The following is a 25,860-nucleotide window of genomic DNA, read 5'->3' on the forward strand; positions in this document are numbered from 1 at the left end:
GCTCCTCCGTCGGGCTATCCCACTCGGGTCGGGTCGGTCCAGACCGAACCCGCCCGCCAATCATTAAAATGTTGGGAGGGAGCGAAATAAGTGTCGGCTCTCGATACACTCAAAAAAAAAAAAAAAAAAAACAGAAGGACCCTTTTCTTCGTGAGAAACTCTCGCATTCATTCCTTCATTCCGGTCTGCAATACATAGAAAACATTCAAACAACTCATCATTCCATTACTGACCACCCTTTCCCTTCTCTTCTGTAACCCCCATTGGCCCATTACTCCCCCCATTAACTCCCCATTCATCACTTATCACTTATCAAGTACACACGGTATAAACCGCATGTTCTGAACTGAACTGGGTTTCTCTCACATTCTTCATCACTCTGTCTCTGCCGTTTTCTCTCCTTCATTCAGGTACATACTAATCTGCTGTTGTTCTTTTTCTTTCTCCAACTTTGGATCCGGTTTTTGGTCTACGTATGCTGTAAAAACCATTTACATTCTGCAAATGTTAATGTTCTTGGTTCTTACTGCCAGCTGTGTTATTTCAGTTCATGTGGTTCTCTTGTTTATGAATGTATTTGAATTGAGTGGTGTTTCTTGTGAGTATATATATTTTCTGGATATGTATATATTTGGTTATTGTTCATTTTTGTTTTCGTTTGTGTATTGGAATGGTTTTTGTTTCATTGGATTCTCCTTTGTACAAAGATTGGACTTTTGATGGCTGACATTGGATTCAAATGTCTAATATGATTAAGGTTTCACTTTTGTTTCAGAAACCCATCAAGATTGTGGAGCCGATTGCTTCGTATTTGAGTATGTATTAATTATTGCTTAATTAGTCGACAGGTCATTTTTTTTTTTTTACTTTAAGATTAGGAAATGTATGCACATGACTCACTCATGTGCCAATCTGTTTGGTCATTACAATAACTCTGATTAATCTCTTTCTCTGCTCTGCTGCTTTTGTTTCTTTTTCGGTTTTCTTTTTGTATGTGTTCATTTGCCAACAAACACCAAAAGGTCTTGCGGTAAAAGGAGCCAAGCTAGAAAAAAAACATAACCAATCTTATGCTTGTGGAAACTTGATACTTTGTCAAAGACGGAAAAGCATCCTTGAACATTAAGCAATCTCAAGGCTGAGGTTTTGTTACCAAAGCTGGATTGGAGGATCCTTTTCTAGTTTAATTACCTGAGAATTTTGGTTATGAGGGAAAGCAATGGAGGATCATTTCTTAGAATAAGCTTTTGTTTTCTCTTTAACATATCTATAATTGGCCCTTTGAATTTCTCTGTTTCCCGTCTTTCAATCTTTTTGTTTTTGTTTTTGTTTTGGTACCTAACCTTTTTGTATATGAATTGCTAAATTTGATTAAGGCAGATGGGTGATGCAAGATTAGCGCAGTGGTTGAATCTTCTAGTATGTTCAGTGATAATGATGAAAGCAACGGGAGTTCCTATCGGAATCACTATCCTTAAGACTGCGGTCGCCAGAGGAGCTGGTGAGAAACTTTGGTTGCAAAGTTGTTGATATGAATTAGAGTTTTTTTTTCAAACTCGTTGGGTTTGATAATGAGACAATTCTGTTCTGGTATTTGGTTTAACCTTTTGTATTGACATGGTTTACAGTTTGTTTGGATGGAAGCCCCCCAGCTTACCATTGGGATAAGGGGTTTGGTTCAGGAGTTAACAATTGGTTGGTTCACATTGAGGTTTGTCCTTTTCTCTAAATTAGCTCCAAGTAAATGCAGTAACAATTTGAGTGTTTTGTCTTGTTAATGTTACAAAGTTCTAGTAGAGTATTCATAGATTTTTTTTATAAATGATGGTTACATATCTCTGTTTCTGTCATAATTGTTCCGTCTGTTTGAATCTTAGGGAGGAGGATGGTGTAACAATGTCACAAATTGCCTTGGCCGTAAGAACACTCGTTTAGGTTCATCAAAGAAAATGCTGAAGGAAATTCCTTTTTCTGGAATTCTAAGCAACAGGCAATCACTTAATCCAGGTTTGGTTTGTTAATCAACATTTCATCTATAAATAAGAAGTTAATTTCCATAAGCAAAAGTCACTTCAAAGAAATACTTTGTAGTTAAGCAGTACAGCTCTCTATTTTCTGTTGAACCTACCTTGGTAGCTGATCAAAATTGTGTCTCCAATGGCAGGCTTTTACAATTGGAATAGAATCAAAGTCAGGTACTGCGATGGGTCATCATTCACTGGAGATGTTGAAGCAGTACACCCAGTAAGTTGCTTAGCAATCATTAAGCACTCCAAGTTTTACATTCCATTACAAATTCTTGGTTAACAATTTGAGCAGGCTACTGGTCTTTACTTCAGAGGAGCTAGGGTTTTTCGAGCCGTTATTGCTGATTTATTAGCAAAAGGAATGGGGAAAGCTGAAAATGTAAGTGGATTAACTTGTCAACAATTTGACTGCTGTTATCTTCAGTTCTGATAAATTTGTTCCTTAACCCGGACACATGTGCTTACAGGCTGTCCTCTCCGGTTGTTCTGCTGGTGGATTGGCCACCATTCTTCATTGTGATAACTTCCGTGCTCTCTTACCTTCCGGAACCATTGTGAAATGTGTTTCAGATGCTGGTTACTTTATTAATGTGTAAGCTCCTCACATTTTCAGTACCTTCTGCCTTTTCCTTTTATGTGAAAGTTGCTTATGGACCTTGGTGATAAATATCAGAAAGGACATTTCTGGAGCACAACACATTCAACAGTATTTTGCTGATGTTGTTACAACACATGTAATCCTCTCGCTCCCTCCTGCATACAATGAAGACTTTACCGCCATCAATCCCCATTTCTGAATGTCGATATCTTTCGTGTAGGGTTCTGCGAAGAATTTGCCTCCATCTTGCACTTCAAAATTGAGACCAGATTTGGTAAGTGTAAAGTGTTGCTAGATATATTTAGTATTGATTTACTGTTTCTCACTTGTAAGATTCTCATGATGCTCCTCAAACAATACTACAGTGTTTCTTCCCTCAATATGTGGTACCACAGATTCGGACACCAATATTCTATGTAAATGCAGCCTATGATTCATGGCAGGTGAGCTTCCCAGCTATTTTCCTGTTAACAGTAACATCGATCATACTAAACTGAGTGAGAACCGTTGATTAGGTAGAATTATGTTTGAATGCGTGATCTTGAGTTAAAGTCTAGCAAGAGAGCTTTACCCCTTTTGTATACTCGCACATTTTACCTTAGTATACATCTCTCTTTCACTTTGTCTAATTCTTAAGGTCACTTTGTTTATCTATACAGATAAGGAACATTTTGGTACCAGGTGTTGCGGATCCTCATGGAACTTGGCGAAACTGCAAGCTCAATATAAGGAACTGCTCACCCGCTCAGCTCAAAACCATTCAAAGTCAGTCTCACAGGAGACATTAATTTCTAATCAATAGTAGACCAATATTAGATCGTTGTTTACATGGCATTTAAATTCTGTTTGTTTGTATTTTGCAGGCTTCAGGTTGCAATTTTTAACTGCAATTGGTGGTGTGAGCAACTCTGCAGTAAAGGGAATGTTCATAGACTCTTGCTATCTACACTGTCAAACTGAAATGCAGGAGACTTGGTTAATGCCTAATTCTCCACTCCTTAACAAAATGGTAACACAAACCACAAACACCCTCTTAGAAAAGAAAAGTTTCTAGGTTTTATTTCCTGCTTGAAGAAACACTAATTTTAATTGGTTTTGTAAAAACTCATATGTGCAGACAATTGCAGGGGCAGTTAGAGACTGGTTTTATGACCGAACTCCATTCCAAAAGATAGACTGTCCTTACTCTTGCAATCCCACTTGCCATGCTCCGATGTTTGATCCAAATGTGCACTTGGAATGACTGTTGTGACAAATATGTACCATTTTTATAGGTCAGGTTCCTTCATAGAACAAATTATTTATATAGATTAAGTAAAAAAAATGTGATAAGTCAAAGTGATTGATCAAAATAAAAAAGCTCACCACTGCACAAAAACTAGTGTGCTGGGTGCTTTCCCTCATTGTTTATGTAATTCGTCATATATCTCAATTAAATCCACATTATTCTTCCATCTTTTGATTCTAAGGTGGGGCATATATATCTTGTACTGAAAACTCAATGATTTGGCGACAATGTATTTCTATTTATTCATCAGAGCATTTTCCAATTTTTGGTCTATCTGATATTTAGACTTTCTTTTGGTTGGTAATAAATCAGGATTATGTGTGTGCCTTTTCTATTGTTGTAATATGAGAAGATTGTTCTAGATTCATAGTTCTAATTAGAATAAGATTTCTTGTACTCAAAGATTATGTACTTGTATACTCTATATATAGAGGCTCCTATTATCAATAAAACACACAACTATTCTCCCAATTCTCTTTTCCTAAAACAAGTTATCACCACGAGCCCTGATCTTGAATCAGAAGCCAAAAACTTTCTTCTTCTCTCTTCTTGCCGTGAAACCCTAGAACCCTTCCCTAGGACCACCTCCTGCATGCCACCATCTTTGCGCACGGCTTTGGGAAGAAAACGACAAGGCCGCAAGGAAAAGAAGAACAAGAAAATCAAGCACCAAGTAAGTTTTAAATTAAAGTTCCTGCTTTCTGAATTTTAATTTAATTTTATTTTCTTCGGGAACTTCCAAAATCCCTTCTTCTATATCTCACCTTTCTTATAACGTGGGTTCGATAAAAGAATAAAATCGAAACTGTGGGGGTTCACGCTAAGCTACGAGCTAAGAACGTTCGTGAGCCTAAGCTACGAACTAAGAGCGTTTGTGAGCATTTAAATTTGAACGACCATTCAAACATCATTGTTTCGATCTAATCCAAATTTCTTGGTAGCAAAGAGGCTCAGAAATCCTTAATTAGTTGTCACGGAAGTATTATACTCCGAAACTAATCTATTTTCTAAGAATATATGTAATGGCATTTTGCCTTAAACTATTATCAATAAAAACATTGGTTATAACGGATTGGAAACTCTGATGTAATCGTTGGCTATTATTAATAAAGTGTCGATTCTTTTAATTCGAGCTTTATTTACTTACGTATGTTTCCCGGAGAGCTAGAATGCCTCGCGGATAGTGCTACTACGCACACCATACCTTGACATAGGCAATTATTCCTTGAGATGATGCCTACTCGATCTTATGTGACTACGAGGGCAGGGCCATCTAAATTGACTCATGGTCAAGGACCAGCTAAACTTTTGTTGCCAAATGGCACATTGATTAATGTCACTACAGCATCACCTGGGGCCGGAAGAACTATTTTGAGCTTTAGAGATATTAGAGCCAACGGTTTTCATGTGGAAACACATAGTGAGAATGGACCTGAGTTCCTTTGCATTACCTCTAATGACTGCGGACGAAAACGAGTATTAGAGAAGCTTATGTGTCGCTCTAGTGGGTTATATGTAACCACTATTCGAGTAATTGAGTCCAACAACGTTATAAGAGATGACTTTTGGGACACCAACACATATAGGCTTTAGCATGACCAATTGGGACATCCAGGTCGTGATATGATGATCTGTTTATTAAAGACTTCACACGGACATCCATTCTTTCGAGCGAATAATGAAGCACAAATCAAAAGTTGATTCCTGGACTAAGTGGGACAGCCGCCGTTATCTACCGCCAGCCCTAGGCTGGCATAGTCCATATCCATGACTCCATGGATGGAGTCCATCATGGTGATAGCGCCCCAGGTGATGCTGTAATCACCAAGTTTGCTTCCAATAGCGTTTCAGACGCTCAAGCACAACTAAAATCCTCATTGGTTGCTTCTAAGGCATCTCGCTCTTTCTATAAAGCCTGTTCCTTAGGAAAATTAGGACTGAGACTGTCTTATGCAAAGGATACGAAAATACTCATTCTGTTCTTACATAGAATCCGAGGGGATTCTGTGAACCGATTCAACCAACTTGCAGACATTTAAATATTTCATGATGTTGGTTGACACACAAACACGTTGGTCACGTGTTATGCCATTGTCCACTTGTAATGCTGCTTACACTACACTCCTAGCATAGATCATATTGCAACGGGCTCACTCCTCGGATCATCCTATTCAGTCAATTGGACTTGACAATGCTAGAGAGTTTACATCTAAAACTTTCGATGATTATTGTATATCATTGGGACTGATGTTGGACATACCCAAATGGTCTCGCGGAAACGACTACGATGGTAGCTTGAACATTGGTAATGCGCACCAATCTCCCTATATCCGCTTGGGGTGATACAATATCGCATGCAACTGCTAATTCGTCTACGATCCACTGCCACTCAATCTATCTTTGCGTTACAACTAGTGACTAGGTACAAGTATCTCTTACTTACGCATATTTTTGAGTGTGACATGTATGTGCCTATTCCGCCGCCACAGCGCACTAAGATGGGTCCTCACAGACGAATGAGCAAATAAATTGGATATGAGACTCCAACAATAGTCTGCCACTAAATACATTTGCTAGGCGATTTCTTTACCACTAGATTTGCGTATTGTCACTTTGATGAGACAGTCTTTCCGTCGTTAGAGGGAGATAAGAATACGGATGTTCAACAGGAACGACAGGAATTGTCATGGTCTGTCCCCACTATGTCTCATCTCGATCCCCGATAAAGTAACGAGATTACACATATCTGCTGCAAAGGTGCCTGCAAGGATGGACTTCCCTAAGAGAGGACGTAGCACCACCCTACATGAAGGTAGGCATGGCACCAACGCCATAGAGAGTGGCACTCTGGCGTCACAGGCCATGGTCCCAGCTAGGATGTGTGGGAGGCCCATGGGTTCGAATGATACTTTGGCACAACTCAATCCTTTGATCATCGACGCTCAAAATCCATCTTATGAGAATGTTTCGGATTGAGGTTATCATTGGGGGATGCCTTAATGTCAGAACCTATTCCTGAGAATATAGAGCTCTCTGAAAATTACACTTGTGTACATGAGACGTGGGATAAAAACTCCATCATGATTGATGATGTATTCGCACATTTCATTGCGTTTGAGTTCGTTGAGTCTGATGATATCGAACCACTCTCCGTTGATGAATGAATGCCAACATAGAGAAAATTGGTCTAAATGGAAAGATGCGATCTAGGTTAACTTGGATTCTCTAACGAAGAGAAAGGTTTTTCAAGCCAATGATGCCAACACCTTTTAACATAAAATCTGTTGTCTAATAGGTCTTCGTTAGAAAGCGTGATGAGAAAAAGAGATGGTAATCTCGCCTTATGGCGCAAGGCTTCTCACAAAACCCCCGGAATCGATTATGAGGATACATATTCTCTCGTAATGGATGTCATTGCACTCCACTACCCTGTCAGTTTGGTAGTTTCCAAATAACTGAACATGCAACTTACGAATGTGGTCATTACGTATCTTTATGGAGATCTAGATACAAAAATATACATAAAGGTCCCTGATAGACTTTATTTACTCAAATCAAGTGGCTCTAGACCACGGAGCGCGTTTGCAATGAGGATGCAATGCTCACTCAGTGACTACTTGATTGGGAAGGGATATGATGAACTATGCCCGCGTGTCTCCATGACAAATTCCTGATTTGCAATTGTTGCGATTTATGTTGATAAACATAATTGGAACCCTTGAAAAGTTAAGGGAAACTGCTGAACACCTGAAATCCGAGTTTGAGATGAAGGACCTTGGGAGAACACTGTTTTGTCTCGGTTTAGAACTTGAATACCGTGTCAATGGATGCTTAGGCATTTTGATAAAGTCAAGAAGCACTCCCAGGGGCGTCTGTAGTCTTGACCCTAAGAGGGATCCGTTTTGTCCCAGGGATGATGACGAAGACATGTTAATAGCATAAGTGCTTACCTGAGTACAATAAGCGCGTTATTGTACTTAGCACAATGCAAGACCGGACACCTCATTTGTTGTGAACTTGTTGGCTAGATATAGACTTGCGCCAACGCGACGCCATTAAACTGGTGTAAAAGATATCTTTCGATACTTGAGATGTATGATTGATATGAGCTTGTTCTATCCCTATAGAGAGATGATGGATTCGAACCCATCACACACCAGGAATGCCACCAACACTGGTTTGCGTCCTCTATCCCCATCCCAAAACGACATTAGTGTTTTGGAAGGTTTTATTGATACTGGGTATCTCTCTGACCCACACAAAGGTCATTCCCAAACTGGTTATGTGTTCACCATGGGTAAGACCACAATATCTTGGAGGTCTACAAATTATATCCTAGTCGCTACTTCTTGGAATCATGCAGAGATTATTGCTCTTCACGAAGCGGTTTGTGAATGTATATGGATTGGATCCATAATTACACATGTTTGATGAAATTGTGGTTTGAAGTCTACCACAGATGAACCTACGTGCATTTATGAGGATAATGCAGCTTGCATTGAACAAATGAAGCAAGGTTTCATCAAGGGCGACAACACAAAGCATATATCGCCTAAGTTTTTCTACAATTAGGAACAACAAACACTTGTAAAAATTGAATTTAATCAAATCCAATCTGAGGATAATTTAGCGGACTTATTTACTAAGTCGTTACCTAAGTCCACTTTCGAGAAACATGTGATGTGAAGAGCCAGCATCGGATTGCGAAAATTATCCGAACTCCCATGATTGTAGCAATCGGGAAGAGATCTTGACATCAGGGGGAGGCATGATGTCTACATGTTTGATCTCGAAGAGTGAAGGGCGTGTTGTACTCTTTTTCTCCTCCACGAGGTTGTTTTCTTCCCACAGAGTTTTTATTACTTGAGCAAGGCTTTTAATGAAGCAACATTTGAAGCGCCATGGTGTCACGATGACATCACGTTTGGACGACACAAGGGGGAGTGTTGAAGGATATCTGGATTATGTGTGCCTTATCAGACTAGGATTACTTTCTATTGTTGTAATAGGAGAAGATTGTTCTAGATTCCTAGTTTTAATTAGAATAAGATTCCTTGTACTTAAAGATTATGTACTTGTACGTATTCTCTATATATAAAGGCTTCTATTATCAATGAAATATACAACTATTCTCACAATTTGGGAAAAGAGATTCTCTCTACAATTCTGTTTTCCTAAAACAGTGTAGATGATACAGACATGCAGAGACTTATCTCTCTATCTTTTACCAGCTTCTGATCAACAAAATGTGACTTTGAGCAACTGAATCCAATCCAACTTTCTAAGCAGGCCGAACACCGCACTTCAGTAGTGCTTTTAAGGAACTGTTCATGAAGGGTTGATCACCTGTGTTTCAACTTTCTTGGTGTCGATTCCATTAAATCAACCACATTGGTGTCGATTCCATTAAATCAACCACATTGATCTCAATAGCAGTGAAGGGTGATTATTTCTCGGCTATTTATGGTGGTTACTTGAGCATGGGGATTCATACTCGAAAGTCATTGAGATCATCTGGCTCTATTACCATGCAGGACTTAAATGATTGCATGATCCACTCACCTCTTGGTCGTATGCATAAGATTCCCAGACCAAAACCTGAAACTTGGGGCAACTCCAACCATGGGTGCCAAACCCAGTTCGAGTCCCCAGTTGAATTTTTGTGAGCCAAAAGTCAATAAGAATTAGGGTATAGCTATTTTGGTCCGAATGCATGTGCTATTTTGGGACTATGGATGGGACAATTTATTCGCAAGTGATGGGGTCAAACTAAGGTTGGGTGACTTGGGTCCCCTTCCCATGTATTGGATACAATTTTTTTTTTTCCTATTTTCACTAAAGAAAAACTAAATGAATTTTAAAGTAATTGAAACAAAAATGATATATAAGGATTGGAGAATATATGCCTCTAAATACCAGTTTGTACCCACTAGTTGGCAGGGTCTGTTAAAATTTTCCAATCAAATTTAGCTAGAACAACTTTTAGAAGTCTAACACTTAAACCCTCTTTGTTCTTAGGAGTACATACTATAGATAGTATTATTCTGTACAAGGATTATGAAAAGGCACTATCATGGTGAACAATATATCCCAAATAATAGAAGGTTGCTTTCAACATTTATCTCGCATCACTACCAATAGGAAATTAAAAAGACAAAGCATTGATAAGTAAAACATCTACGAGTATACATAAGTTATTCCATAACACCATACATCAAAATTATCATAACAAGTATTTAAACATAAAAAGATAGATGAACAAACTCAAGATACATCAAAACTACTTTTCTTAGACAAATATACTAAGACAACTACTTGAATAGTTTCTATCTTGATCAACAGTTTATCACCATTTCGTGTTCAAATTAAGTGGGCTAAAAGAATCGCTAGGCCCAGTTGTTGGAGGTGGGCGCATCGAGGCTGGCGGGCACGTAACTTGCTCTGGTGGAGTCAGTCTGTATCCTTTGTCTTTTGGGGAGTGTGAATTTCACTCACCTTTTTCAATTGTGATCTTGTTTTGTCTTTGTAAATCCTTAATTCCAAGATATTATGCATTTTAAGTTTTGTTTTGATTTTTTTTCCCTTTCTTTTAAATTCTTGACAATCTTTGAGGCAAGAGCCACTTGACATTGAAAAATGTAGAGTAGTAAATTGATGAAATTCAAAGACGGCTCACTACCATTGACAATAAAAACACAGTGATGAGGATAAATTAGTTCCCAAAGGAACAACCCCATAACCATAGCATAGTAATAAGACCACGACCAATACTCATATTAAGACTTCAATTTCTATATAAAAAAAAAAAATCATCTCAACAAGACAAATTTAAAAACTCTAACTCAACGAAATAGAGACTTCCTAATGACCGGTAAACATCAAAAATAAAATAATTCCATCGGGGCCTTTAAGGATCCAACTTCTTCATCAAAAGCAACTGATGACACCATCATAGGAGCACCTCCATTAACAAAATAACTCTGAAAAGAAATTTTCTTTTCTTTTCTAAAAGGAAAAGAAAAGAAAAGAAAAGAAAAAATGCTCATTTACCCAATTTTAGCTTAAAATGTGCCCACTTGCCCGACTAAGAGTTTTTAAACCCCATTTACCCAAAACACTCTAAGGGATTATTTCCCCTTTACCCAATTAATTCTTTTTATTAATTTTTGGGACTTTTTTGCCCTCTCCTTCAATCTCTCTACTCTCAGTTTCTCTCTCTCTCTCTCTCTCCCCCTCACCGATTTCTCTCTCCTCCCCCCTCACCTATTTCTCTATCTCTCTCTCTCTCTCTCTCTCTCTAGAAGACGTCAGATCTCTCTCTCCCTCCCTCCATCCCTCCGGCAGGTCGCCCACGACGCCTGCTCTAGCCATCGCCGCGCCGAAACTCGTCGTCGTGCTCTCCGCTGCCAGGCTCGACGCCAAGCCGACGGTCCTCGTCGCTGAGAAGCTCGGCGAGGCCGGGGTTGACCTTCTGAAGGAATCGACGACGGACTGAAAATGGCTATCTGCTATTGTGCAGTCATAACCATAAAAGTTGTAACATTAGTGCCCCCCAGTAGACTTTGTATTGGGGGCCAATGATGACTGCTTTATTTATTGACGGACTGAAAACTGCTATTCCAAAGTAAATGTAGTGTTAAATTGCAGTAGTTGATAAATGAAAAAAATTGTGTTGTTTGTGTCAGTCTAGTGGGGGGCAGTAGACAGAATATTGACCCTCATAATGTGGGTTTTTAGACATTATCTGTTGTTTTGAGTGTGAATAACTTGTATAATCTACGAAACATAGGAAGCGGTGTAATGTTTGATGGTCTATTGGGGGGCAGTAGACACATTAGTGCCACCCAATAATGTCTTTCTTAGGAGACAGTAATCATCTCTTGTTGATTTGTTTGTGATAAAGTGCAATACACTGTGAATCCTTGAAACTGGTGCAAGTTTTAATGGTTTAGTGGGGGGCAGTAGACACATTACTGCCCCCAAATAATGTCTTCATACGAAGTCAGAACCCTTCACTTAATTGGTGCAAGTTTTAATGGTTTAGTGGGGGGCAGTAGACACATTACTGCCCCCAAATAATGTCTTCATACGAAGTCAGAACCCTTCACAAAACTGGGGCAAGTTTTAATGGTTTAGTGGGGGCCAGTAATAATAGTTTAGTGGGGGGCAGTAGACACATTACTGCCCCCAAATAATGTCTTCGTGTTAAGTTTAGGGTTTAGGGGCAGCGTTAGGGGCAGTAGACACATTGCCGATGAACTGCGACGAGGACGTTGGAGTGGCTGGATCGCCGATCAATCGAACGGCGACGAGAACGTTGGATCGCCGACTGGAGCTTCATCGTCGTGTTCAGATTTGGACTGCATCTCCGGCGCGGCGATCAGAGAGAGAGAGACAGACCGGAGGTGGAGATCATGGGGAGGAGAGAGAGAGAGAGAGAGAGAGAGAGAGAGAGAGTGGAGGTGGAGATCGGGGGGAGAGAGAGAGAGTTTGGGAAGGAGAGAGAGACTGATAAGAGATGGATGAGTTTTAATTTAATTAACAGGGGCTAAAATGTCAATAGATGTAAGATTGGGTAAATGGGGTTAAAAAACTCTTGGTGGAGTAAGTGGACATTTTTTAGGCTAAAAATGGGTAACTGGTCACAGCCCCAAAATTTTAAGAGGAGAAAAAATTAACGCTAGAATTTGAATTTGGACGGCTGCTGAGACTTGAGAGAGTCTTTTCTTTAATAATGCTTCATTATTATTCAATTAATAGTAAAAGAAAGACATCCAGATGGAAGCCAGTAGTAGATGTACGTAGTCCATTGATCTATTCAGATTCTCCCTTTCTATCTGACACACACTCGCTTTCGTTTCATCAATGAATACACGCGGCATCACCGACAAGACCATTGTCCTAGTCTACTCTGCAAGCTGTGACCAATTATGTCTTCTTTTTGGCGTTTGGTTCGCTGGATCTATCACTACTGTTAACTCTCACATGCACTCTTCACTCTGTACATTTCACCCCAACACCATAAACAGAAGGGGAAAAAAGTCACTGTCTGTGTATTATAAAAGCAGAAACTTTCTCAACTTAACCACAGAAAAGAAGCAAGCACAGCTCACAGCTTTGCCTTTCAGTTTTCAGTCTCATTCCATCAACTCAGCTAGCTATTGGCTTAAAGCAGCTTGTTTTCTGAACTGGGTTTCTCTTATATACTCTCAGGCGTTTAGATTTTCTCTCTCACTACACTTTCAGGTCAGCTTTTTTTAGTTTTGGAGGTCCTAATAGTGAAAAGCTCTCATCTTTTACTCTGTTCTTTGTTGGGTTGGTTTGTAGGAATAATAATGAGCTTATTATGAAATTTGTATTGAGTTTGTGTTTATTCTTTGCTAACGATAATATTTGAAGCAAGAATCAGCTTAATGTGAGGATTGGTATCAGATTCTTTTCTTTTTGTTCCTTGTCTTGGGTTTTTGTGATTTTAGAGTTGCTAATTTGCTTTAGAGAAGAGGCTCTTATTTTTCATACTTGACTTGATTCTAGTGATGAAGTACATTATGCTCTAATTCTTGTTTACTTCTTTCACAAATATGTAGATGGTGATCAATACTTTCCTTTCTAGGAACGGCACATCACAATACCTATTTTTATAGTTGGAAACTGCAATCATGCTATGAAATGCTCTGCTTTCTCTGTTTTCCTTTCTTTTTGTTAGTCTTTGTACACTAAGATGTTTAATACTTATATCTGCAGAATGGCCTATGCAAGATTAGGCCAGTGGTTAAGTCTTCTGGTATGTTTACTGATATTGCTAAAAGCTGAAAGCCATCCTGTGGAACTCACTTTGGTCCAGAGTGCAGTTGCCAAAGGAGCTGGTGAGAAAAATCGCAATCATGTCTTTTTCTATAGTTCCATTGCTCCCATATCAGTTTGTTTTGAATTTGAGTCCTACACTGTGTCCTAATTTCTATTTTTGATATACCGTACAGTTTGTTTAGACGGGAGCCCACCGGCATACCACTTTGACAAGGGATTTGGTGCAGGGATTAACAATTGGTTGGTTCATATTGAGGTTTGTTTCCTTGTCCTTCTAAAATGCTTTCAAATTAAAAAAGGAAGGATAGGGTGGGATTGTACCGTTAATGGTTCTTAGAGATCATAGGAGAAGAGAAAGCTATTGGATCAACAATTCATTAGCTTAGTAAACTGATAAAAGTTATAAGAACTTTTGGATTACGCTTTGAAACTTGTCTTGATTGATAATTGGTTCTTAGGGAGGAGGATGGTGTAAGGATGTTGAGAGTTGCGTTGAGCGAACGAAAAACTTCAGAGGTTCATCCAAAAAAATGGAAAAGACAATATCTTTTTCTGGGGTTCTTGGTAAAAAGCAAACTATGAATCCAGGTATGTTTTTTACCTTTACATCTCATAATTTAACATATTTTTATAAAAGTTTTTGCTAATCATCATACTTTGTTAAAACAAGCATATCCTAAAAATGAATCAGTAGCTTATCATCATAGCTCCCATTTGTTAAGACCCGTTTCTTCTAAGTTCTAACAGTAAAAGTTGGACTCTTTTTTTTGTTCTAGACTTCTATAACTGGAACAGAATCAAGGTTAGGTACTGTGATGGGTCATCATTCACCGGTGATGTGGAAGCAGTAGACCCAGTAAGTTAACTCAAGTTTAGTTAGCAGTCCAAGTCATATACTGGCATAAGAGATTCTGAAGTTGGTGTTTAATAAACTCTATATCTTGACCAGGCTACAAATCTTCACTTCAGAGGAGGAAGGGTTTTTCGTGCCATCATTGATGATCTATTAGCAAAGGGAATGATAAACGCCAAAAATGTATCGCCAATTCATTTGAACTCGATCTCTACTTTTGTCTTTGTCTTGTCCTCCTTTATAATCGCTTATGAGTACTCCTTGTGATTACAGGCTCTACTCTCTGGTTGTTCGGCTGGAGGATTGGCTTCTATTCTTCAATGTGATAACTTCCGTTCTCTCTTACCCGCCGGAACTAATGTGAAATGCCTTGCGGATGCTGGTTACTTCATCAATGGGTAAGCATCATATATTATCTTCTAGTCTTGATATATTTCTGTACTAATTTCATCGTTTCTGATGCCTTGTATTGACTAAACAGGAAGACTATTACTGGATCACAACAAATTGAAGCCTTTTATAGTCAAGTGGTTGCACTACATGTAATATATCTCTGTCAGGCCTTTAGTATGTGCATGTGGTAGCATTGGCTTTGTGTGGTTCTGATTGCATATGTTTTGTGCAGGGTTCAGCAAAGCATTTACCTGCATCCTGCACTTCAAGATTGAGACCAGGGTTGGTAAGTGTTTAAAATTCTTATGATTATACTCATCTCTATTTACTTCTGTATTCTAATACTACCTTCAAAATATTGCAGTGCTTCTTCCCACAAAATGTGATACCGGAACTCCAGACTCCTATTTTTTTGGTAAATGCTGCTTATGATTCGTGGCAGGTAACCTCATTCTGATCCTTAATTGCATATCCGTACTTTCTAATATTATGTATTGTCTCCAACCTTCTTTTCTAGTTCCTTTTCTTTTCTAAAAAGTGATTCACATCCGCTCTATTATCTCCTTTTTTTTCATGTGTGCATGAAAAGTGGTTGGCATGGAAAAATTTAATCATACCTATTTAATTCCAGTATGTAGTTGGAGAATTGCTTAAATCTTTGAAAGAAAAATGATTTATAAATATGAACCCTGATATTGTCCACAACTATTACTAGAAAGGAGTCATCATTATTGTCCTCTTTTCTCTCATTCTTTTCCTTTCTCTATCCAAATTCAAATAATATTTTGCATATGCATTTTCTCACACTTCCTTGTATCCATAATCAATTCAGATAAAGAACATTTTGGCACCGAGTATTGCTGATCCTAAAGGCACATGGAAAAGCTGCAAGTCTGGTATAAAGAACTGCTCACCTGCGCAAATTCAAACCATGCAAGGTAAAAAAGCTTAAACTTTTTAGTTCCATGTTTGTCTGAAGTCCTTGTTCCGACCTACCAAGAAAAGCTTTTATTGTTTTTGTGAACTGTAACAAAACTTTCTACTGGATCATTTATTTGGATGGTTGTTTTTTTGTCATTTCAGATTATAGGTTACAGTTCTTAAATATACTCAATGGTGGTCTCAGCAACTCTCCATCTCATGGAGCATTCATAGACTCTTGCTATGCTCACTGCCAAATTGGAACTCAAGAGACATGGATGGCATCTGACTCCCCGGTTGTCAGTAAGACGGTATGACACTCAAATCTTCACTTAAAATCTCAACTTTTGGTGTGATTATCAATCAATTACTATCACAAGTTCCAAAAAGTATAGCTACTGATCTTATTGTTATCTATAATGTATGATGCAGACAATTGCAAAGGCCGTCGGAGACTGGTATTACAACCGAAGTCCATCAAAAAAGATCGATTGTCCTTACCCTTGCAATCCTACCTGCAAAAATAAAGAATTTGATTCAAACTAGTTCTTGTATGTTAAATAAAGAAGAAAAAGTTTATATACTTGAAAGTTGTATACGACTTCAAGGTTTGTATACTTTCTATGTAATGATCGAGCTACTTATTGCTCTTAATAAATTTTAATTCCTTTGAGCTTGGTTCTGTACTTCGAAATCCTCAGGTTGCTGAACTAGTTTATGTTCATCCTTGACCAACAAAAAAGGTTATGTTCATCATTAGGCATGATTATAAATCCAGATGCTTGGGAATTATGCTGTCCAAAGTGTTTAATAAAAAACGTCAAATAGGCAATTCCTACTTCAAATCAAAGGAAAGACGAGAGCTTCTTCAAAGATAACTTTTGATAGAACCAGCCTCTGACAGCTCATAGGGACAAATTTGATGCATGCCCACATAGAAAAGGTATTTTGCAGACCACACACACACAAAAAGGAGGTTCTTCTGTCCAAAAAGTAGAAATAATCATATCAACATCCATGTACTTGAATAGATTGAATTGATTGGGCATATGTACTAACTCACCCAACTGCTCAATTACATAGTTACTTGCATTTTATAATTAGAGATTACAAGGAACTTCTTACTCGTAATAAAATAAAATCACTGATCATATCAAACAAATGACATCATAGATAATTCACAAATTGCATTTGAAGCGTGGCCCTTGCATCTTGATCAAACCTTGCTCATTCATGTTGCATTGCCAATCTGAACTTCAGTTTCCATTGGCCTTTGGATTTTAAGAACAAAGGTGCTTCATTTTCAGTACCTTCCTTTTCCACCTCTTGAAATTTTTTCAGCCAAACTCATTCAACAACATGAGCTCTGCAGTAAACTCCCTTGATCAAAATGCCAATAACAAAAATGTAGTCTTAGCAGATTTTCAGAAGAACAAAAAACTATGAGGTTGGAAAGATGATAGATATGTGAAAGATCATACAGCTCGATGCATATTAATTCCTAGAATATGATGAAATCGAGGCTTAATGTGATATGAGACTATCTCAAATTCACAACTGAGGATATCAAGGTTGCTCAAAGAAACCATATGAACTATTTCTCAAGAAAAACTACGAGAGCATAAGCGCAGAGCACAAGTTTGAGTCTCTTGATCTGAAATGTTTAAGCCCCGGAGAATAAGGCCAATTGATAGGTTCATGTGTCTGGTTCATAAGGGAGTCAAAACTCATCAGTAGACCAATTGATTAGGATGCTTCACCAATAAGTTGGCTGGCAATTGGTTTTCTCTTAAAAGAAATCCTTAGATCATTGTCTAATGTCAATGTCAATGTCAATGTATGAACATCTCAAATTGCAGGAAACAACTTGATGTGCCAGCAAGTGCCGGATCACTCTGACCAGATCGTGTGGTTTTGTATTTGTAGCAAAACTTTATTGCTCAGTCTTTAAAATGGCTCAAGCAGATTTTGTGGCTGCTCAAGAGGAAAATCCATGCAAGCAGAGTGACACCTTCCAAAAACTGTAGTCCTTTTGTTCTAAAACCATAAAACAAAATGCCCAAAGCTGCAACAAAAGTTGTTTGAATCTGCATAACACACTAGATCCCCCAAGCATATAATCATATATAATATCACTCTTTTCGGTGCAAACTCAAAAGGTAATGGTCATGGTGGGGATTGATAAGCGTGGACTAACACTGGCCTGTGGGCATATACTCGTAGACACAACACTTGTGCTGTGAGTAAAAACATAAGGGCAAAAGGCATATAAGACTCCCAAAATAGTAGAAATGCAGTCAAATTACATGTAACTATGTAAGGAGATCACAAGCATTTGGAATCAAATAACACTTGTATTAGAGTCTACTATGTGCACAAATGAAAAAGCAACAGAACAGATTTTGTAGGAAGTTCTAAAAGATGAATAAGAAATCCTTTCTCCCCCGGTGGCATTTCCTAAAGCATAATGGCAATGTTTTAGGAAACTCGAAGGGTGTAATAATAGACCATAAAATAAAATAAAGTCACATAAATTATACATCCTATGGCTGGCCTACCAAATTAATTTGGTTTTCTTGAAAGTATGCAATCCTATATATGCCAAATTTCCAGTAGAAATTGCATTAGCAGCACAAAGCAAGACCACAATTCCAGGGCTGACCATTTGATTCAAATCAGATGAGTTGCCAATTATAAAACGAGCATGTCTAGCAACCTTTTAAGTAATAACAACAATAGCAAAAACAACCACATCATTTTGTTTTGCTGTTGTTGAAAAGAAATAGGATTTTAGTGCTTAGAATAAAGATAGATCTCAGAGTAGTGAACAACAACAAATCCACACGAATAGAAGACTTGGAAACTAGAAGCAAGCAAACTGCCTGGAACAAGAAAAACTTCTATTCTAGACAAATTAGTAAGCTGCCACCCTGTCACCTTCCAGTCCCTGAGAATATCTGTGAAAGAGAAATCTCTGAGCTCAGAAGCATCCGCAGCCCGTAGGGAACTCCTGAACTTAATTTTGTCCCATGAATCCTCTTGGTCAGACTCAGTCCCATCCTTGTCCTAAAAATATATCTCTGATTCTGTCCAGCCAAATGACCCAAATAACACCAAGCACCTAGCATATCCCCATAGAATTTTAGCCTTCTTCCCGCCCCATAAGATCTTTATCTTTTCAACTGAGCAAAAAGGCAACAAGTATTTCAGGTTGTAAAACTTTTGAGCTTTCATAAAAGGCCTAAATCCAGCTGCTTCAAACTTATGCAGACTTTGCTTTTAGTCACTAGCCAATGTTAAAAATGATAACATATGATCATGGCACCATCAACTATTTTAATTTCAAAACCACAGATGCATTCACAGACTAATTTGTTTCAAGTAGGAACTGTATTGGCTTTTGTTGAAGCGATGCTCAATCATTTTGTAACTTCTGGAAGTAAGTCTGGTATATTAAAAGATCAGTTTAATATGAAAGCAGGAAGTCAAAATTCATGCCAAGATTTAAATTTCATGTATCAATAAAGAAATAGCTCATTAGTGCTAAAAAGTTATTCATTATTACTATTGTTGTTGCCACACTATAGCGCCAAGTAAACCATTAAGAATAGATTAGTTCATAAAGACAAAATCAAGGTACTAAAAACGTACAGCTGTATTTGGCAAGGTTATAGATTTCGTCGATTTAATTGCCACGCAAACTGATCAACAGCAAACATAGCACGAGAAGCTGAGCCAATAGAACCATCATATCTGCACAAATGAGTTACAGTTCACAAAAACCACTAATGAGTCAAAACAGATACAACGTTTGAATTTCCATTTTATATATGATACAATCACATTTCCCTATTTCAGTGCTTATAGACAGATGGTATGGCTTACAGTGCAACCAAGATAAATGTTGCTGTTTGCATGACGATAGCCCCTTCACCAGCTGGTTTTGATGTGTTCATGCACCTTGCACAGAACCAATTCTCATGAATTGATGTGACAATATCTGTCCATGACACTAGATCCGGTAAACTTTACCGTAATTGAAGTTGACAAAGCATTATAATCATTATAGACAACGTCTGTAGATACCATAAACTGACAGGATAAAACTTACATTGGTTGGGCCCAATAATGAAACTCTCTGTATGGAGCTTGTCACATTTGATGAAGTCAATGAATTGGCTCAGTTCAATGGCATTCACTTTTATGCCTTCTTGTTCGACACTGCAGGATTACAATTAACCTTCAGGTACAGTGCCTCCAAAAAAAAAATGACAAGCATGACACCTATAAGAAATTTTTTGCAGCTGAACTATACTGAGAATTCAGAAAGCAATCAAAGATGAAAGGGTGATTTCCCCCAATCATTATATCTTCGAGAAGAAAAATGTTCAAAACATGATATGTAAAGCTGAATGTAAAAATAATGGCACACAAGCCCAGTTTGTTACGTTCCTAATATGTAATTTTGGTCCATACTGCACTTGGTTCAACTCTTGTTGGACAGGTTTACATGACTGGTTTGCACAGCTATCAAACATATAAAAGATGAAAATGCTACATTTTCAAATTTAAAATTAGGATGTTCTCACACAATGTGTAACCTAAGCACTGGACCAAGATCAAGGAAAGATGTAAAGGCTACAAAAACAATGACCAAAAAGTAAATCTAATAGCGGAAAAGACACAAGAAATGACCTTTTAAAATGAACAAGCTCAAAGAAAACTTTGAAACTTTTGCATTCCCATAAACAAGTCTTGCAAATTAGAATATTGCTTACTACTGCTATACAAGCATATGATTTAAATTTGAGCCTTGATATAAATCCATCAGAAAGACACTCTGTGGTAAAGATTTCTTCATTGGCTTATTTACCACAGAACTGACTCACGAAAGAGTCCAAATTCTCTATTTTATCTATTATCAAGCATCAATCTCTTTCACTGTAATTATGTTCTTTTTGTATAGGAAGCTGAATACATTACCAGAAACAAAAAAAAAAAAAAGGTCCTACAAAACGTTGATAAGGAATGCACTAAACGCATGAAAAGATACAGCTGAAAAACCAAATAAGCACAAAATAACAAAGACGCGGCTACCAAACAGAAACTCCAAGACACTTGACAACAACAGCTATCGAATCTAAAAAAATAGCAAAAGGGGGACTATCCCTAAGCTACTAAGAAACTCAAAAGCCATAAAAAATTATAAATAAATAAAAATAAAAACAGTAATATTATCATATCAAATCTCATTGTGCAATCTTGTTTGAACAGAAATGAGATGATCAATAATAACAAATTGGTTTCCATAACAAAAGAAAACAATGAGAATCCAAAAGCGGATCAAGTTTGAATCTGAATCTTACTTTTCTTTTATCAAAAAGGGAGGGGGAGCTGAACTTGAGACCTCAACCAACCCTTAGTTGGAGCCTTTATACTAGACCAAATGCTAGTGATGATCTAAATCAGACTTGAAAAGTAGATAACAACTGAGACAGTGCCTATACTACAGAAGGCCGTAAGCAGTGGCTTGACAGTGAATCAAGCGAAACGGATCGAAGACTTTTGAGACATGGAACAGTACTTTAAGGCTGTTCGTGCTGCTGTTGGGTCATAGTTGATCAGTGTAGCAGGTCATAATGGGTGACCCAACAATTTTTCAATGCATGAGAACCAAGTTTACCAACTCAGTCCTAAGTTTTGTGGATTTTTTTAATCCACTACATTCATTCTCTTTTCTAGTGACTCTTTGTTTCCTATCAATTAGTATATAGATATATAACCTTAAAAAAATAAATTCAAGCTTGAGTAATCTTGGAGATAATTCTTTTCCATAAAGTAGGGATAATGGAATAACGAGCAACGCAGATATAAAATTATCAACTGATTTAGCTACCAATTCCCATAGAGTTCAGACAAATGATTCAAATTTATACAACCAAATGTTAGAAGATTTAATACGGAGGCAGGTAGTTGAATCAACATAAAAGCAAAAAACAAAGCAAGTTTGAGAGAGAGCAAAAAGACATAGTTGCTTTCAAATCTAAAACTTTGCGAGAGGAATTCGTGTCTGATCAATTGAGTGGTACAAATAGGTATAATGCAGTTTGCGTCACAAACACACCAAAGAGGGTACAAAAGGATACAGAATTCAAAGCTTGTAATAGTATAATTATCTTCTTAGGAGCACGCGATGGATAATTCTCAAAGAGTAAACCTAAACTGGGTTGGATGGAATATGAATCAATCGAGCAAGCTAGTTCAAAACCACATTGATATCTGGACTAAAAGGATGAGGAAACAATTTTCTCAAAGCTAAAATGCAGAAGTGAGACAACCTGAAGTTATAATGCCAACTTTGTCAAAAAGATCGATAAATGTAGCATATCACTACATTAGCAGAGAAGGATAGTGCAGACTCGTAAGAATATTAACATTTGTTCTTCAGACAAAAACAGTAACACACAATCCTTAATTCTCAGAGGAGAATTTCAATGTTGCTCAAAGAAACTAAATATTCTGCAGTATAATATTTTCTATATGATTATTTTAAGATAAAATAGTTGGAAGTTAACAAAGAATTGTGAGGACTGTAAGAGGAGGGTGAGGGCAAGAGAGCACAAACTTGAGAGCTTCCCAAAACTGAAATGTAATTTCGGCAGAATAAGTTCTATTTTTAGAGGTTGATTTGCCACTTCATAGGGAAGTGAACACTCTTCATTGAATCAAATGATTTGGGCCACAATGCTTCACCAAAAGTTGGTTGGCGACTTCATAACCCTTGAATCTTTCTAGAAAGGTGATCTAAGATCTTTGTATAAGCATTTCAAATTGAAGAATACAACTTGATTAGCCAGCATGTGCCAAATCACTTGAGCAGTCACAAAAACCAAAATTATAATATAAAAATGAACATCTTGAAAGGCTTTATATTTGTGTCCTTGTTGCTCACCTTGTAAAATGGCTGTCGTGGTTTTTCCTACCGGTCAAAAGGAAAAGCTATAGACAGATGACTGCTTCCTCTGTTGTTATCTCAGAAATAACCTCAAAATCTGTTATAATTTAAAAACTTCTATTTCTAAGTTGGGACTCCATTTTTCTACCACCCAGAAGGTGATCCTTGTGGTCTTCTCCACACTGAGTGCGATTCAGAATAAAGACAAGTAATAAGTGGGTAGGCAACCCTAGGATTACCATGCAATGAAATCCCAAGTCTTTTATAGGTCAACTCCCTCCCCCACAACCCAACTTCTGCTGCCAACCTCTCCAGGTTGCCACTTTCTGAACTTATTCCTAACAAAGGGCAGTGATATGTATCTATAATCAGCCTTGATAGCAAACAAAACCTTTCTAAAATCGTAGTTAAATAGGCCCAGTTTTGTTCGTCGTCCTTTACAATAAAAATGGTATCATCATCAAATTTTAGATTTCCCTCCCAACAGACAAATCTTCACTAGTTCAAGAATAGAAAAAACAATGTGACTAAGGATAACCATGCCACAGACCCCTAACGGCAGAAAATGTCCCTCTTTTCCATTTATAATACTAGAAAAATTTGCCGATCTCAGACAGCTCCACATTCATTTCCTCCATCTAACTCAAAGTCTAACATATAGCAAAAATGGCTGTAGTGGTTTCTCCGCAATTATTATGAATTGGACTGTGGAATAGCTTGGTCAACCACAAGCACCACTGGTCCACCATACAAAATTACCCAACTATATTTCCCACAAGCTTGAATATGATTAGAGAAGATTCATCGATTGACTAAAGTTGGGCAAAATGACAACAAGCAGTGAATCTTTAAATCCATTAACTGGTTTAGCTACAAATTCTGATCAAGAATTTGAATAATTGTCTCAAAACCATAGGAGCCAGCCGCTAGAAGATTTTAATAAGATTCAGGTAATCGAGATTGGCATCCAACCAGAAAATATAAAGCAAGTTCAAGGAAGAGGAACTCTAAATGTTTGAGAGGGAATAATGACCAAGTTAACAACTCAACTTGATTCAACTATAAAATTTTACAACATGACGCTATATCTAATGATCATTTTGTCATAAACATTAAGTGTCCAAAAAGTATATCCAATGATCATTTTGACATAAACAGACCAAAAGGATCTAAACTCAAAATTTTTTAATAGTATTATTTGTTTCTCAGGACCATAAAAGTTCATATTTTGAAAGGCAAAACCTTTAAGGCGGTTGGAGAGGATATTGAGCATTCAAGGAAGGCAGTTCGAAACCATGTTGATATCCGGAAGAAAGAGGAGAAAAACAATTTTCTTGAAAGTTACACAGAAGTTAGAAACGGCTCCTAAAACTATCATTTGTGAATTTTCAGAGAGATGGATAGAACAGACTCGGCAGATTTGCACCTTCTGTTAATTCCTTAACATAGAATAACCAAAAGCAAATGATCTAGTAACCTGATCTTTCAGAACAAGTCGCCCACTCTTTTTTTATTAAAAAGGTAGGACTGGGTTGGGAGACCATAGAATGGCAATAAAGGTCACAACCTAAGCCATCAGAATTCTTGATCACCCAAAGACCCTATTCAGGTAAGTGAACAACTCACCCACTCACCAAGGTCATCAGAAGCAAAGGCTCATTCTTCCCATGCAACAAAGAAACTAAAAATGGCAGTGGTAATAGTCAACTGCTGCTCATGCTACTTGGGAACAACTATTACTAAAGACATTCTGCCATTAAAGAGTCAAACTTTACATCAATAGAACCAATTTAGTCTAGAACATTGCCTAACCCGCCATTGTACAAGTTCTATTGGAATTCCGCAAATCCAAGAAATCGCTAGACAACTGAAAATATCAGTGTCTATGTGGTGTATACGAAAAGTAACAATGATTGAACTGAACATTTGCGACTGATATGCAAATTACAATACTGCTTCCAAATGCCTACACAAGCATCAAATGTTTCATTTTGGAGAAATAACCGGATTTGAGCCTCCCGCAAATTCAAGCCTTCCTACCAACAGAGTAACTCACAAAAGAGCCAAACCTTACACTTGTCAACACCATCAAGCCTTAACCTTTGACTCTAACATTCCAATATCAAATTACATTGTGCAATTTTGTTCAAAGAATATGAAAATTTTCTCAAACCCACCAAATTTAAACGCCCCCTGAAAAAAATGGAAAAAGGTTGTGAAGTTTATATGGAATCGGACTTACATGGTAGACAAGAGGCGAGACGGACCAGTTGGGTCATAGTTGACGAGTATAGCAGCTTTTAGCGGCTGACCTATACACCATTGTTCAATGCATGAAAACCGGAATTTAATTACAAACTTGTATAATACAGAGACACAAAGGCTGAGGAGTTGAGCAGTGACCTGAAGAGCCAACACTGAAAGAAGCCCACTTGTCCCAAGCTTTATGAACAAAACCCCAATCCATTTCCTCTGCTTAGACTCGACGAATGTTGCAACAAATATGCTCTGTTTGACTAAAGAATTTTCCAGATGAAAGTGTGTTTTTATTTATCTTTGCGTAGGACCGTTTCTTTTCTTTGTTTCTGTTAATCTTTGTTTTTTCACTCCAACTCTTTTTTACTTTTTGAATTGTTAAATGAGAAAATGATTCCTTTTTTTTTTTTTAATAAGGGAATTATCTTCATATAATAGAAAGACTCAAAGAGTCGATTACAATCGTATTGTAATACATCCAGAAAAGTTCTAGGAGTATTAACAAATGATTTGAAAATTGTGCTAGCCTCAAGCCAAAGTGGACATTACATACCCTTCCGCTATCATCTAAGGATAAGACAAGAAGATGTGGTAGTACCCACGGTGGTACATAGAGATAGGTCCACTCATTGAACAACCAGTGCTCCGCCAATAATAAATAGCTTGAATCCTCCTTTAGTACTACTCCAGAAGATTTGCTAATACCACAAAAGTCGAAAGTAGCAGTAGTTTGTTGGATCAAGCCGCCGGGATCCCAAATAC

At 37.7% G+C, this 25,860-nt stretch overlaps 3 protein-coding genes across 8 annotated transcripts; 2 read left to right on the plus strand and 1 right to left on the minus strand.

The window, feature by feature from the left end:
* Positions 1 to 233: 233 nt before the first annotated feature.
* On the plus strand, positions 234 to 4,162 carry LOC133743823 (pectin acetylesterase 8-like). 4 transcript variants are annotated; one of them, XM_062171864.1, is made up of 14 exons: positions 234 to 410; positions 776 to 815; positions 1,381 to 1,501; positions 1,629 to 1,711; positions 1,878 to 2,007; positions 2,165 to 2,244; positions 2,320 to 2,406; positions 2,495 to 2,619; positions 2,701 to 2,761; positions 2,846 to 2,899; positions 2,991 to 3,068; positions 3,285 to 3,390; positions 3,489 to 3,634; positions 3,743 to 4,162. In XM_062171864.1, exons 3-14 carry the CDS (start codon positions 1,381 to 1,383, stop codon positions 3,866 to 3,868), a joined length of 1,197 nt encoding a protein of 398 aa, XP_062027848.1. In that variant the 5' UTR covers positions 234 to 410; positions 776 to 815; the 3' UTR covers positions 3,869 to 4,162. The 4 variants fall into 4 exon arrangements, with proteins under 4 accessions (XP_062027848.1, XP_062027849.1, XP_062027850.1 ...); XM_062171862.1 differs by having other exon boundaries at positions 236 to 410; positions 1,377 to 1,501; XM_062171865.1 differs by lacking the exon at positions 776 to 815 and having other exon boundaries at positions 1,377 to 1,501.
* Positions 4,163 to 12,987: 8,825 nt separating this feature from the next.
* Positions 12,988 to 16,560, plus strand: LOC133742577 (pectin acetylesterase 8-like). The gene is made up of 13 exons (XM_062170260.1): positions 12,988 to 13,159; positions 13,658 to 13,779; positions 13,894 to 13,976; positions 14,179 to 14,308; positions 14,497 to 14,576; positions 14,670 to 14,756; positions 14,847 to 14,971; positions 15,055 to 15,115; positions 15,199 to 15,252; positions 15,331 to 15,408; positions 15,799 to 15,904; positions 16,050 to 16,198; positions 16,320 to 16,560. Exons 2-13 carry the CDS (start codon positions 13,659 to 13,661, stop codon positions 16,431 to 16,433), a joined length of 1,188 nt encoding a protein of 395 aa, XP_062026244.1. The 5' UTR covers positions 12,988 to 13,159; position 13,658; the 3' UTR covers positions 16,434 to 16,560.
* A 2,034-nt stretch (positions 16,561 to 18,594) lies between these two features.
* LOC133742578 (uncharacterized) lies at positions 18,595 to 25,399 on the minus strand. Of its 3 annotated transcripts, none has more exons than XM_062170262.1 (6): positions 25,246 to 25,399; positions 25,085 to 25,154; positions 19,999 to 20,108; positions 19,773 to 19,899; positions 19,539 to 19,640; positions 18,595 to 19,008 (listed from the first exon to the last, which is right to left on the minus strand). In XM_062170262.1, the coding sequence occupies exons 1-5, from the start codon at positions 25,307 to 25,309 to the stop codon at positions 19,556 to 19,558; spliced, it is 456 nt and encodes a 151-aa protein (XP_062026246.1). In that variant the 5' UTR covers positions 25,310 to 25,399; the 3' UTR covers positions 18,595 to 19,008; positions 19,539 to 19,555. The 3 variants fall into 3 exon arrangements, with proteins under 3 accessions (XP_062026246.1, XP_062026245.1, XP_062026247.1); XM_062170261.1 differs by having other exon boundaries at positions 18,595 to 19,069; XM_062170263.1 differs by having other exon boundaries at positions 18,595 to 19,069; positions 19,773 to 19,887; positions 25,246 to 25,398.
* Between the last annotated feature and the right edge of the window lie 461 nt (positions 25,400 to 25,860).

Source organism: Rosa rugosa, chromosome 4 (genome assembly GCF_958449725.1).
Source record: "Rosa rugosa chromosome 4, drRosRugo1.1, whole genome shotgun sequence".
Lineage (NCBI taxonomy): Eukaryota > Viridiplantae > Streptophyta > Magnoliopsida > Rosales > Rosaceae > Rosa > Rosa rugosa.